Source organism: Chelon labrosus, assembly GCF_963514085.1.
Source record: "Chelon labrosus genome assembly, chromosome: 3".
Lineage (NCBI taxonomy): Eukaryota > Metazoa > Chordata > Actinopteri > Mugiliformes > Mugilidae > Chelon > Chelon labrosus.
Window position 1 is genome coordinate 32,395,882 of NC_140339.1, and position 14,902 is coordinate 32,410,783.

Consider the following 14,902-nt stretch of genomic DNA (forward strand, 5'->3'; position numbering starts at 1 on the left):
GCAATCTTTATTTGTTGATGGTGAATAAGAGCAGGTTTTGTTGTATAGGCCGCTGCTAAAGGCACACTATTTTCCTGTTGGTTCGAAGGTGGAAAATATGTTGGATCATTTGGTGGTTTGACCTAAATAAAAGATAATTGAGATAAATTTGTTTACTATGAATTTGGATACTGACAAATACCTTGTCTAAAAGTACGGAGTAGCCAAAGAGTGAAAAAAAGATGCATGGAAATTCATGATAGTTGAATAATCAAGTCGTAGCACCCTGAGTCGTAATCGTGTCAAATCATGAGGTGCCTTAGATCGCACACCCCTAAAGAACATCTGTCAACATCACAGACGCTGATCCATTTTGTTGGACAAGGAACGGGGGCTCAGAACATCGCCCAGAGTGAGAGAAGATCTCTAATAACACCTGGATGTGAACGGAACCTAAAAGTGGACCTTGATCTGTAGCTCAAGTTCCCAACAGAGATTGTTTCGACCTCTCAGAGACCAGACATCATCCTGTGGTCCCCCTCAGTACAATCAGTAATCATGGCAGAGGTCACTATCCCTTGGGAAGGAGGAATGGAGGCAGCTTATGAAAGGAAGAAGGATAAATACACCAAGCTGGCAGCCGAGTGGCGAGAGGTGGGATGGTCGACTGTCATCTGTCCTGTTGAGGTTGACTGCAGGGGTTCATCGGAACATCCATCCAGCGCCTTCTGAGGAGTGTGGGAGTGACCGGGCCAAAGTTGAAGAAGGCATCCAAGGACTAGAGGAAGAGAAAGCAAACTTCTGGCTGTGGCTGAGAAGAAAGGGCATGCAGTGGGGAAAGCAAGGATCCTAAGGGTAGCTGCAGGGGGCGGTAGAGAGATGTCACCCTACTGGCACCATCAGAGGTGTGTCAGGCGGAGACGACCTGGTGGTATCCTTTATCTGTGCTCACATCTCGATGAACAGCAAAAATAACACAAAATGTGTCAATGTCCAAACACATGGATCTAACTGTAGTTTATGGTTATTGTCATGTTTATCGGCATTCAATCGTGTTTGGATGTTTACTGTGACATTGTTGTCATATGACCGTTTTTGACTTAATTATCATGCTAGAGGACAGAGGACAGAACTGACATGCAAAAAGGGATCATGGTTTTTAGAAGTTGCTACTTTTAATGAGTGATTACATTGTTAATATTGTACAACTTAACAGTCTCTTTCAAAACACAAAACACAGAGGTACCCCCATCCATTATATAGTATGCAAATGTATCACATCATGTCTGAGGAATGTGATCGTTGAAGAAGTCCCTGGCGCATGCATAAAATTCTGTCTTTATGTGTTGTAGTGGATGCAGCTTATTAATTTTGGAGCGAATCAGTCACCCTGACAGATTTCCCATCATCCTCTTGTGCTGTAAATATTGCTGGGGAAGATGGCCAACATGCTACCAGAAACACAGACAGAAGAAAATACTCATACAAAACTGACCAATGGAAAACATTGTTTGAGTACTTAGTGAAACAGAGCTTGAAGTAGCAGCCGTAAAAGGGAAGTATTTGCCAAGTTCAGAAACTGCTTGCATAAAAGTTACTTCATAAAAGTTATTACACTCAAAATACCTGCACAGACCTACACGCTACACCGACACATACATTTTATAAGGCACATTAGCATGAGAATTTAATTCAGATGTAAAAAGAAAAGTCCAGAGGGTGACAAATGGAGGCTCCTTCAGTGAGAATACAAGATGAAGATCTGCATGAGAGAGACATTTAACATTCAACAGTAGTTGAGGAACATAAATGGGTGTTAACTACTAAGCCAACAAATGGAACACATGCTTCATCTGCAGGTGTCCTACTCGTCTTTAATCCTGGAGCTTCATCCCAGCCCCATTCAGCCTGCACCTGTGCAAAAGTATGCATGTGAAAACTGTAACAAAAAAAAATAAAAATAAAAATAAATAATTGAAAGAACAAATTTTGCTGTAAAAACGGAAATCCTAGTGGACTTCACTGCTCAGTCAATGGCTTTGGAGCCAGTGAGGGGTTCAGTCTCTAAGGGGTCTCCCTGAGGAAACACCACATAACACACCTTCTGACCCATGTATGTCACCTTTTCTGCAACATAAAAAGACATAAATAGGAATCAGAGTTTGGATAATTACTATTAAATAATGTGGGTTTAAAATCTATATGTACTGCATGGTGGCAGAGACCAACTCACCAAGTAGCCTATATATCCACTTGGGTTTCTCCTTCCACTGAACACCCACAAAGTACACAGGGACCCCAGTAAGCATGATGACCATTCCCAGGCCACAAACCACTGGTTCAGAGTACAGACTGAAGCAGAGCAGCACAGCCCAGAAAATCAAGTAGCTGATGGGAATCAACATGTTTACCTGCACAGAACAAAATCAGACATAATCACACAAAGACATAGAGGTCGCCAGATAACATACAATATTTAGAATAAATGTATACGACAGAATTAATAACACTTGTCTAGGTTTAATTTTTAATTTGACAAATTACAACAGTGTCTCTGGGACCCAAAACACATATCGTTAAATTTAAATTTGCGCTACCAGTTTGGACATATTAACAGCAGGGTTGGACCTGTTGTCTACAGTATGTCAGTGATGACAAAGACATCAAATGTTTGGTATCATACTTGTATACACTGTAGGTCAGTGGTTTCAGAGAGTGATGGAACAGGCTGCTGCACACAAAAAAAATGCTACCTATAACGCTACCTAACGCTTGAAGTCCTAACAGAGCTGGAGCCTCTAAGTAGAAAAGGCAGAAATGTGTTTTTGGCTCCATTGCTTCAAAGTGAAGTTAAGTGTGCTACATGTTTGAGACAGCCCCTGCTGTCTGCTAAGCAATTTTTAAATGGCAGTTTATGTTTTGGAACATAATTATTCTCAGTAAGAAATCAGCTTGTTGTACCTTCCTTGTCATGAAATAACACACCATGTAGACTTCACCTTTTGAATAAATGTAACAAACATAACTGACTTTGATAAACGTGAAGGTGTGAGTAACATTTCAACTGTCATTAATTTAATTAAAAATACATTACAAATGATTGTAAGCAGAGATTATCTATAATAATCCCCTGTACAGTGTTGTGGATGAACATGTTCAATGAACGGCATCCATATTTACACTTGCTATCTTATTCTATTTGTTTAGGCATACTGTGTGCAACAACACCAAAGCAAATTTCTTGTATGTACTAACATACTTAGCAATAAAGTCTTTTCTGATTCTGATTCAAAAAAGCAGTACAGATCCTGGTGGAAAAAATGGCACGGGCTGGGGATGGATGGGCAGGTCAGTCAGAGATTCTATTTAACAAGAATAGCTTGAAGCTGCACATTAAAAAAACAAACAAAAAAAACAAAAACAGAAAAGAACGCGAACTGTTCACTTTGCATTTTGGAGTTTACGAACTTCAAAATTAAAAAATGTGAACTATGAACTGAACTTTGAACTAGTTCTTGTTTAGCGTGAACTTGTACAACACTGCCCCTGTATGTATCTGAAACATTGTATGGTACTATCTTACAACATTTGCCCATTTTTCTTATTTTTACATTTAATTTCACTTTATTGTGCTTTTCATTTCTGTTCCTGAATGTGCTCTGCTGTTGCAGCCTTTTGTTTTTTCATGTTGACTCCTCATTGAAAGGTAACCACAAGTGTATTAATGATTCCATTAAGTGACTCAGTCAAACATGCCAGTGAAACAGCACATGCAACTGACTGTGAAAAGCTCTATTACAGGTGGAGTTACTGAGTTTATTGTTAGATACATTTCTTTAAAATAACTGTGCTAAACTCCACTTGTAATAGTTATGTGTTTATTAGGGGTGTAACGGTACACACAAGTCACGGTTCGGTACGTAGTACGGTGTGGGTGACACGGTTCGGTACAACGGGGCAACAAAAACTCACACGTATAAGACTAGCTTTTTTTTTTTTATTTATTTTGAACAGACTGAAAAAAATAAAAACCACCTCCTGTTATAAACATAAAAAATATAAGTAAAAAATAGAGTGAAACATAAAACAAATGCATTAGGAGGGTTCTCATACCATTCATTCATTTTGTTCATACAGAGAAAAAGAAAAAGCACAATTTCTTGCAGGGATAAACTGAAGTTGTCAATGTGAAGTTCTTATTCTTCTATGACTAAAACCTCAAATTGAATTTTATGCGAGCTTCAGCTAGCTGTTCATCATTTACGAACTCCGGTAGTGTTCGACTTACTTGTTCTGCTCCACTTCCTGTATTCCCATTCGCTCTGTAAACGGTCTACTGAAGCTATACTGCCACCTATGGGTAACACCTTTGTTAGATGGATGGATGGATGGATAGATAGTTTCTTTATTAATCCCAAACTGGGAAATTTCACTGTTGCAGCAGCAATGTAGCACTTATCATTACATACCCCTTCCAAACAGGTGAGTATAACAAAAACCGAACTGTTAAATTACTGTCACTCTGTAAATCTCAACAGTCTTAACTAACACAAATAGTGCTACAGTGGCAGCTGTAAACACTCGTGAAAACATTATAAAAATAGTGCTTTGGTGCCGACCTGTACACTGAACATATAAGTAGTAGTTAATGTTTATAATCATCAGAGAACGTAACAGATGTTGTTTTTGGTTCCTATCGGTTTCCTGAATATATATGTTCGTGTGTGAATGTGTAAATAAGAGGCATTAAGTTATAGCACTTTGTAGAAGACGCTTAATAAAGTTCACTAGTTCGCGGGACAGAGCTGCCTCCTCCAATATGGCAGCGACGTTGACATACGGTCCAGCGCTCAATGAGGCGTCTATGTATGCACAGACATAATAAAGAGTAGACGCCGCATTGGCTGCTGGGGCACAAGAAATACGGCCGCCATCTTGAACCGGTCATCCTACCCCACCAAAGCAGCAAGATGCCTAAGCACTGTGCGGCGTATTTCTGTCAAAATCGGCAGACTATTCAAAACGGGGCTCGGGGGATTACTTTTCACAAGTAAGATTGAACATTATTATTGGTTGTACTTTGTGAATAGAATATTACTGTACTGTATTTATGTCCACCAGCGAAATCAGACAACAGAACATCTGACTGTAGAATAGTTTGCAAACAAGCTAACTCACAATTTCAGCAGCTTTGGTTCATTATCAACATCAAAATAGGAGTTTTGTTGAAGAAAGGTTCTAAGACATTTGAAGGAAGAAAATAGGAAGAAGAAGTAAATAGGAATAGGAAATATGAAGATAGGAAATAGAAAAATAGGAAGAAGAATAAGCTTGACCTCCTTTGTAAAATGTTTCTCCCAAATCTCCCGTTTTCATTTTGAAGGTTTCCCAGAGACAGAGATGTTAGGAAGAAGTGGGAAGTGGCTGTGAGGAGGGAAGGATTCACTGCAAGTGATTCATCCGTGCTTTGCAGCGAGCATTTTAAGCAGGGCGATTTTGATAGGACAGGTCAGATTGTCCGACTCAGAGATGGTGTTATTCCATCCATCTTCAGCTTCCCGGTTCATCACCAAAGAGTAGGTGTATCATCATAAGGCTGTTAGCATTCATAAATGTAAATATTCTATTATCAATCACAGGGCAGGGTGAGATACTTGTGTATACACTTGCATACCCTGTATACTATATATATATATATTTCTTTATAAGTATTATGCTTCTTCATTTTAGCCGGAAAAGGGCAGGACTACGTCTACCTCCAGCAGAGCTGAAGAGAGCCTGTCTGTGGCCTCTCAGGAGGCCCCAAAAACTGCAACCTCACACCCACAACCTCAGCCTAATGATGTGAGTATTTCTGTTTTAAACATCATATCATAATGGTCCTGGACATATTAAAATCTCACTCATTTGCTGCCACTCATATCTCATATTTAACACACTCACAAATAAACCCATACACACACAATTGAAGACATGTTGAACATGCATTCCTGGCGCGCGCTCACACACACACACACACACACACACACACACACACACACACACACACACACACAGTGCTGGCAGTGGCTTTGACAGGTGATGAGTATAAGAAGGAATGTGGGTCATACTCTAGTGGTGTCAAATTGATGTGTGTGAAGTGAGACAGTCAAACCATGTTCATCCCTCTTTCTACTTCCTACCTCTCTTAAGGCCAGGCTCAATGAAGCCTTAGCAAGAGTGGAAAGTCTGGAGCGAGAGAAGAAGAACGCCATGGCCAGAGAAAAGAGGGCAAAGACCACAGTGAAGAGTCTTTTGGGAGATTTGAGGGAAAATAACCTTATTAATGAAGAGCTCAAAGAGAGACTTGAATTCTACTCAGGTAAGACGAAATTAGCACTTTGAAATTCATCTACATCTTATTCTTATACTCTTTATTAAAGTCCTTAGTTGTTATCTGAAGGGGACTTATTAATTTTTGCTCATAAAATTTCAGATCTTCAGATAGACTTCATGGCAAAGCAGGGCCATGAGTACACAAAGGCCTACAGAGAGTTTGCCCTCACACTCCATCTACATGGTCCAAAGGCATACAAATACCTGAGAGAGACTCGACATTTTCCCCTCCCACATCCGCATACATTACAAAGGTAGTCTTAATGTTTTCCGATTGAATTTTTGGAAATTACTGATGCAAATACGTTAAATAGCTACTTCTCTTTTTTTTTTTTTTTTTTTTTTTTTTAACAGGTGGCTGTGTTCGGTGGATGACAAGCTGCGCAAGTCCAAACCGGAGGTGGCCGGAGGCCCGCCAGTGGTGCCAGACGCACTTCACCGACATGGTGGTCATCCACAACCAGGAGGAGACTGAGTTCCTCAACAATCTGCTGCCGTTTCACCCAAAATATTACTGGATAGGGATTCAGAAAGTGTCTGGAGTGTGGACCTATCTATATGTCATCTATATATATCTATATCTATATCTATATATATCTCTATATCTATCTATAAATAATGTCTTCATATATTGTTTCTTAATTTTTCAACTCATTAAAAAAGTTGAGTAGTACTTTTACTGCCACTATCTGCTTCTGCATCTCTATCATATATATACACTACATTGTGTGTTTTGCAAAATACTTATCATACATCACATATATCATATATCAGAATATCCTATTACTGTTAAGCCCACTATGAATATTAATATACGTCAAACCATGTGTCCTGTATCATAGCTACATGTATGACGTTTGCAGCAAAAAAAAACAAAAAAAAAAACACGTGAAAATCCGTTAAGTATTCATCGAGTTATGATTGATTAAATGCACTGACACTTGCCAAAAGTGCCAAACAGATTACACTGAGTGGAGCGGGTGACCGGTCCAAGATGGCGGCCCCACGGCTCGTCAGCGCCAATAGGCAGTAGCGGTCGATTCGGCGTCAACTCTTTATTATGTGTATGTATGTATGTCATGTCAGAGCCCGTCTACGGAGAGCCTTCCCACTCTCTATTAAGTCCCATTGTAACGAATTTTGGTTGCAGTTCCACCAGATTTCCACTGGGGGCGATCGCCATGAGTGCAACATGAATGGGACTCTATGGAGCTAAACGGCTAAATGTGTCTCTTTCACCCGATTGTCGTTGAGAAATCTCAGATTTGATTGTAGGTTTTGCAAGTTCAACATGGTTTATAGGTCAAAAGTTGAATGAACGAGAACTTATGTCCTTTCGTTTTCTTACAGGTTGAGTTGTTGTTGCCCATAACACGCTAGCATTGTGCTAATGAACGCTGATTGGTCAGTGAAGGACTGATTACGACCAGATCCCGCTTGACGGCATCGTGGCATCCGAAGCGGGACCAGAATGTTAAGGCGGACTTTTTCGCCCAAGTTTTTTTTTTTTCGGCCCGGTCTTTTAAAACAACGAAACAGAAACTCTTCTAGCACGATTATTTACCCGTGTCAGCTGTGTTGTCCATGCCTCGAGAGAAAAGAAAGTGCAGAGCGCGAAAGCACCAAAGCAGTGACTGAAGGATTGCCGTAAAGCAGTATCTGGTCGTACGATGTGTATGACGTCATTGACATTTTAAAATACTTTTTAAAGCAAAATAAGTGACTCTAAAAAATCTAACACCCAGCAGTGTGTAATTTCTTTGCATCTCCTTTCAAATTCAATATTCAAATTACTGCACAAAAAATTATATCCTGAGAAAAGTGGATTTTGAGGGGTACTGCTCCATAGACCGCCATTCATTCTGCACTCGTCCTGAGAGCGCCCTCATATGGAATCAGAGTGGAACTGCAACAGTTCAGAACCCGGAAGTTCAGTGAGAGTGGAACTTCTCCCCATATTAGACGTTCTCTGGTCATGTCTATTCGACTTACTTGTTCTGCTCCACTTCCTGTATTCCCATTCGCTCTGTAAACGGTCTACTGAAGTTATACTGCCATCTATGGGTAATACCTTTGTTAGCACTTATCATTACAGTCAGGTAGCAACCGGCAAATTTGGTAACTACTATGTCACGGGGTGACAGTGTGTGGGTGTGTGTTTGAGTCTGCCGACCTGTGGAGGTGATTACCTGATCACTTGCACGTGTGTAATTGGGCAGTGCTGGGGGGAGGGTCGTAGGTGCTTTTATTCTTTTCATTCAGGTAGCAGCGGGAGAGGTTTGGGGGTTTTGTTTGTCTTGGTTTATTGGTTTGTGGTATATTTGTTTGTTTATTTTGAAGTTTTGATAGGTAAGACTCAAGTACCATACCCCAGTCCAGTTGGTGGCGGTAATGCACCATTAAAGTTAGTTGCCAACCGCCATAAAAGCCGAAAGAAGAAGAAGAAGAAGAAGAAGCGGGCGAGCAGGACGGAGCGGCTGAGCTGACGCGGGCAGGTGACACAGGGAGAATACGAGTGCAGCCGTTGGTCGCCACGACGGGTGAGGAGCGAGTCTGCCGAGGAACACGGGAAACGGCCATAAGACGACGGGAGCCGCTGCGGTACAGCGAGAGAGGACGCCGTCGACGCGCCGGACCGACCCAGTAGACGCACGGTGCGAGAGGGGGAAGCCGTGAGAGACAGTGGAAGGGTGGGGACGCGTTCCACCCTTCCTCCAGCTAAGTAGGCTACCCTTCTCATTTCGCTACTTAAACATAAGGAACATCTCCAGCATCATTATCAGTCACTATAGGACAGACGCCAGTCGTTGGATGGGGTTTTAGTTTGATTTGCTGTGCGATTAATTTTTCCAAATTGTGTGGATTGTTTATTTTTGACTCGCCCTGTGTTGGCCTTTGTTTGATTACTTTTGATATTAATTAATTTTATCCCATCAACACTGACTTCTGCTTCCTAAAAGAAAAAGAACCGAATAACTGAAGACTGATTAGGCTGAACATTCTGACTGTCACCTGGTGTTTTCTTCTGTGTCTCCTTCAAAGTGATCTTCAGCCAATAGTGGATATTGAGGCCTGCTGCCCAGGAGCTCGCCACGCCCGGAGTTAACCTACATTGTGGACTTAAAAAGGACTTTTATGAGTATATTCGTATTCCAAATTTGTAATAAAAGTGTATTTTTTTTTTTAAACAAAAATCCCCCGTGGACTTTGTTGTTGTGGTAGTCGCTCCCCTGACAGAATACGGTGGTTTTGCACCCTGCCCCGGTCGCTTCCACTCGGTGACAACTAGCTACACTATAAGAAACTATCATTTCAATGTTGTATTATACAGTAAAATGTAAACACTGAACATACTCTCAAATTAGCAATATTCTCAAACAAGTCAAACAAATATTTCAAATAGTACCAAAACTGAACATCTCTTGAAAATATTACAAAATAAATAATTGGTGTGTCTCATGTGCGTTAGCATGTTTGACGTGTTTCCAGCGACGTACCGCACCTCCGCGAAACATCGCTGGGAGACAATCTTTGTCCGGTCCACCACTCCTATCCGTCACCGTCGAGCTTATGGCTCCAGGGTGAATCTGCCTTCAGCCGTCGACTTCCAGGCTGCTCAGCCTGTGAGGCTGCACAAGCACCACCCTCAACAACAAGCAAACAGATCGCGAGCTACAGCACAACCAATCAGCTCATGCGGCATCCATTCGAAGCGAGTGAGCGCTGCGCGACTCGTTTGAACGAAGCGGTAAGCGAGCTTTTTGAAGTAGGTTAGATATTTAAGCTAATTGATTGCTTCGACTAATGCAAACAAGAGCTAGATTTTACGAGCCTTCAAGGCTGATTGCAGAGAGTGCCTTGCAGGCTGATTATTAGGCTAATGATGATTTCATATTGCATGTCATTCAGTCAGCTGCCTTCAAGGCAGGTTAGCTATAATTTGTACAAATTATATTTGTAATTTCGTAAAATCTAGCTCTTGTTTGCATTAGTCGAAGCAATCAATTAGCTTAAATATCTAGCTTACTTCAAAAAGCAGTTTGCATCTAACTTAAAGCAGTTCGCTCGGTGGCTCACTCCGCTTACCGCTTCGTGTTAAAACCAAACGAGTCGCGCTCACTCGCTTCGAATGGATGCCGCATGAGCTGATTGGTTGTGCTGTAGCTCGCGATCTGATTGGTTGTTGTTGAGGGTGGCGCTTGTGCAGCCTGGAAGTCGACGGCTGAAGGAAGATTCACTCTGGAGCCATCATTATGTTGCACCAGGGGGCGGTGCAAGATGACGGACTGAGCAGTTGCTTTTTTACAGAGCTCCTCTATATTATCCCAAATTTAGTTTATTATCTTTGAAAGTCCACTGAATATTGTCAAGATGAACGCACAAAAATTCAACAAAAGCGTTAAGCCAAAACCTGACACCAAAAAACTAGGACCTCTGTCGAATGGGGAAAGAAAAGATAGTAGCCATGTGTTTGAGCATGGCTATGCGATGGAGGTAACTGTGCAAAGTAAGAGGGAGCGCGGTGAGGACTCCACACCTTCAACGCCAAGTAAGAATTTGAATCCTGCAGAGAAAAAATCCAAGTCCTTAGACGATTGTGAGAACGATGAGGTATCCAATATCCAGAGGTGGAAAAAGTACTAAAATATCGTACTCAAGTAAAAGTACCAATACTATTACTCAAGTACAAATGAAATTACCCATCTGAAAAATTACTCAAGTAAAAGTAATAAGTAGCTAATTTAAAATGTATTTTAAGTAAAAGTTACTTAGTTACATTTAAAAAAAAACAAAAAAAAAAAAAAAAAACCTGTAGAACGGGGCGGGGGATCTCTCCCATGTAGTGAAAATAGGACAAGGGGTCATACATCCAAAACTGTTTCGTTTTTAATTAAAGAACAATCTATACAAATGTATAAAAATCTATACAAATGTATACACATATAATGACAACATAACACATGTCACACATGACATGTAAGACCCTCAGAAAGGTATAATGTGCAATTTTAGTTCTGACCCTCCCATAAAACTTTTTCAAACAATCAACTGTCAATCAAACTGTCTCTGAACCGTCGTCGCTCTTCTGATCCACCTCCATCTCGTTCTCAATCTCCTACAGAAAGACTTGGCGCTTGGTAGTGGTAGCCTACATGCTGATCATACGTCACTCACTACGTGGTTCCGGGCGCGATTTTTTTTTCGGTTTTCGTTAGTCAACGTTTTTTTTTTTTACTCAGTAACGGATGGGATTTGTAATGTAGCGAAATACAATACTTCACTCAAAACGTAATCAAGTAAAATTTAAATTACCGATTTTAAAAACTACTTGAAAAATACAAAATACACAAAAAAACTACTCAATACAGTAACGTGAGTAAATGTATTTCGTTACTTTCCACCTCTGCCAATATCGCAATACTGGAGGCGATACTGAAACTAGAAAAAAGAGTAGACGAACGGCTGGCTGATTTAACTATGCAGTCAAAGCAAAATAGCATTACGCTTGCTAACCTAGCTAAGGCTGTACAGTTTAACGCAGAAGAGATGGAAGAGTGTAAACAGAAAGTTAGGGAGCTAGAAAGACGCAACGAACAACTTTGCAAAGATAACAGCGATCTCAAGGAGCGAGTGAGAGAACAGGAGCGATACAGAATGAGATGGTGCTTATAGATCAAGGGTTTGAAAGAACAGCCAGATGAAGATATCAGAGCACAAATTATCCAGATTCTTGGCGCTATCGCTCCATGCATGGAATCGAAGTTGGAGGATGCTGTGGATGTCGTGCACAGGCAGGGGAAAAAGATAGAGAAGAAGAACAGGCACATCATAGTTCTATTTACCCAAAGGCGGGTGAAAGAAGAGATTTGGCGTCGGAGCAAAGATGCAACGATCTGCAAGGAAAAGGGCATTCGTTTTGCTGAAGTGCTTCCACGGGAGGATTGGGAAGAGAGAGAAAGGCTTTGGCCCCAAATTGAACAAGCTCGGCGTGAGGGTAAACGTGCCTTCTTTCGAGGCCCTCATGGATATATTGATGGAAAGCGGATGGAGGAAGTCAGATGAACTCAAAGGTGAACTCAAATATGCTTAAGAATATGTTGGACAGTGGATATTCTAAAGGGATAGAGCTCTTATGAAAAGTTACCGTTTAGGCTACTTAGCTACTGAGTGGGTTGATTGACAAGTTTTTGTCTAAGTGTTGGTTTGTCTGTTAGTGTTACTATTCATGGTGAATGTTAAAATTTCATTTGGTTCTTTAAATGTTAGGGGCTTGAAAGACATTGTTAAGAGAAAGGCACTTTTTTTATTCTGTAAGGGGCAGAAATCTCACTTTTTGTTTCTACAAGAGACTCATTCTTCTGTTGCTGATGCACCCCTTTGGTCTAATCAATGGGGTGACAAGATTCTTTTTAGTCATGGATCTAATCGTTCTGGAGGTGTGGCTATATGTTTTAACAGATGTCCAGGGGAAATCTTAACACATAGAGCTGATGTTGAGGGGCAATGGTTAACAGTGGTGTTGAAAAGTGAAAGCTTACTGCTTATTGTCATGAATGTGTATGGGTACAATAATGATGGTCAGAACAAAAGATTATTGCAGAACATTACTAATGTGATAGCAGAACTGAAAATGTTGTATCCCACTGATCATATTTTAGTAGGAGGTGACTGGAATATGACACCTGATGAATGGGTTGATAGGTGGCCTCCTCGCTTAGGAAGGTTACAGGTTAATAGTTTTGTGACAGATAACAATTTAATGGATGCTTGGCTGGTATTTAACCCCAGAGTTGAGAGTTATTCATGGTTCAAGCCTAATGGCGGATGCAAATCGAGAATTGATTACTGGATGGTGAGCGATAATATTCTGAAGTGCACTTCTCAATCTAAAATCTCCATAGCGCCCCTGACTGATCATTGCTTTATAGATCTTATATTAGAACCCACAAGGAAGGAATTTAGAAACAAAGGATATTGGAAATTTAATGCCCATTTGTTAAAAAATGAAGATTACTGTGATAAGATAAGAGGAATAATAAGAGAAACTGAAAATAATGATTCTATTGTCGGTAATATGTGCATTTGGGAATTTACTAAATTCCAAATCAGAGAATTTACGGTAAACTTTTCTAAGGACTTAAACAAAAAAAAAGAGGGAATATGAATGTAAGCTGCTTCAAGAGATTACTCAGTGTTGTAGCAAGAGTGAGCTAAATAGCCAGGAGAAAAACAAACTGATGGAGTTACAAACCAAATTAGATGATTTATATCTTGAGAGAGCCCAAGGTGCTTTTATAAGGTCACGAGCCAAATGGATTGAGGCAGGAGAGAAGAATTCCTCATATTTTAGTAACTTGGAGAAAAGTAGACAACAGAGGAACACAATCACAAGTCTTGTGTTAAATGGTATTGAATGCAAAGATATAAGGAGGATAGAAAATGAAGTATTCACTTTTTACTCTAAGTTATACTCATCAGATTATTCAATAGAAGAAGCTGATGATTTCTTAGATAAAATCCGGAATGATATCCCAGTTGAGGATTCCTTCAAAGATCTGTGTGAGGCAGAGGTTAGGATTGAGGAATTGGATACAGTTATTATGAAGATGGCTGCAAATAAATCTCCACGGACGGATGGGCTCACTGCTAATTTTTATAAGTTCTTTTGGAATGATCTAAGATGTTTACTGTTTAAAGCTTTAAAAGAATGTTTAGAGGGAAAAGAACTGATGTCAAGCATGAAACAAGGGTTGATTACATTGATTCCAAAGTCAGGTAAAGATAAAAGAATTTTAGACAATTTAAGACTGAAAACTTTATTGAATACAGATTACAAGATGCTATCAGGGGTTATTGCTGCAAGGTTGAAGAAAGGCATGTCTAATATAATTAGTGAGACTCAATCAGGATTTGAAGGGAAGATCAATTCATAATAATATCAGGCTAGTGTTGGATCTCCTAGACTACAATGACATGCTTCAAGAGAGTGGGTATATTTTATTTTTAGATTTTTATGAAGCGTTCGATTCGGTTGAGCATAATTTCATACTGAAGACGCTGAAATGCTTTGGTTTTGGAGAAAAGTTTATAAATACTGTGGGGATGTTGTACAACAAGATCAATAGCTCTGTGTCTTTGGGACAGGGCACTTGTTCCAGATTTGAAGTTAACAGAGGTATACGTCAGGGTTGCAGTTGCTCACCATTGCTGTTTATTATGGTTGCAGAGTTGTTAGCTATTTACATGAAGAACAGTTGTATTGAGGGGTTAACTGTAATGGGTAAACAGATAGTAATAAGTCAGTTAGCGGACGACACAACTTTATTTTTGAAAAATGAAAGTCAGTTTCCGTTAGCCTTGCAAATGATCAGTCAATTTTCCAAAGCATCCGGCTTAAAGCTAAACTTAAATAAATGTGAAATAATGCCATTACATGAGTGCCCCCTGCAGTCAGTATGTAATATAGTGATAAAAAGTGAGGTGAAATACTTAGGCATTGTTATCTGTAAAGATAGAACAGTATCTGACAAAAAGAATGTAGAAAATA

The 14,902-nt window shown here is 40.1% G+C and overlaps 1 protein-coding gene across 3 annotated transcripts in view; it reads right to left on the bottom strand.

Moving 5' to 3' along the window:
* Nucleotides 1–602: 602 nt before the first annotated feature.
* The window catches only part of slc7a10a (solute carrier family 7 member 10a), a 46,107-nt gene continuing 31,807 nt past the window's right edge, over nucleotides 603–14,902 (bottom strand). The window contains exons 10-11 of one of the 3 annotated variants that reach the window (XM_084540760.1): nucleotides 2,213–2,390; nucleotides 1,775–2,106 (exon numbers count right to left, since the gene is read on the bottom strand). In XM_084540760.1, coding sequence (XP_084396886.1) covers nucleotides 2,006–2,106; nucleotides 2,213–2,390 — 279 coding nt within the window. In that variant the 3' untranslated portion in view covers nucleotides 1,775–2,005. Of the gene's footprint in view, nucleotides 758–783; nucleotides 2,107–2,212; nucleotides 2,391–14,902 lie in introns of those variants that run through there. The other 2 variants (XM_084540761.1, XM_084540762.1) reach the window with 2 other exon arrangements.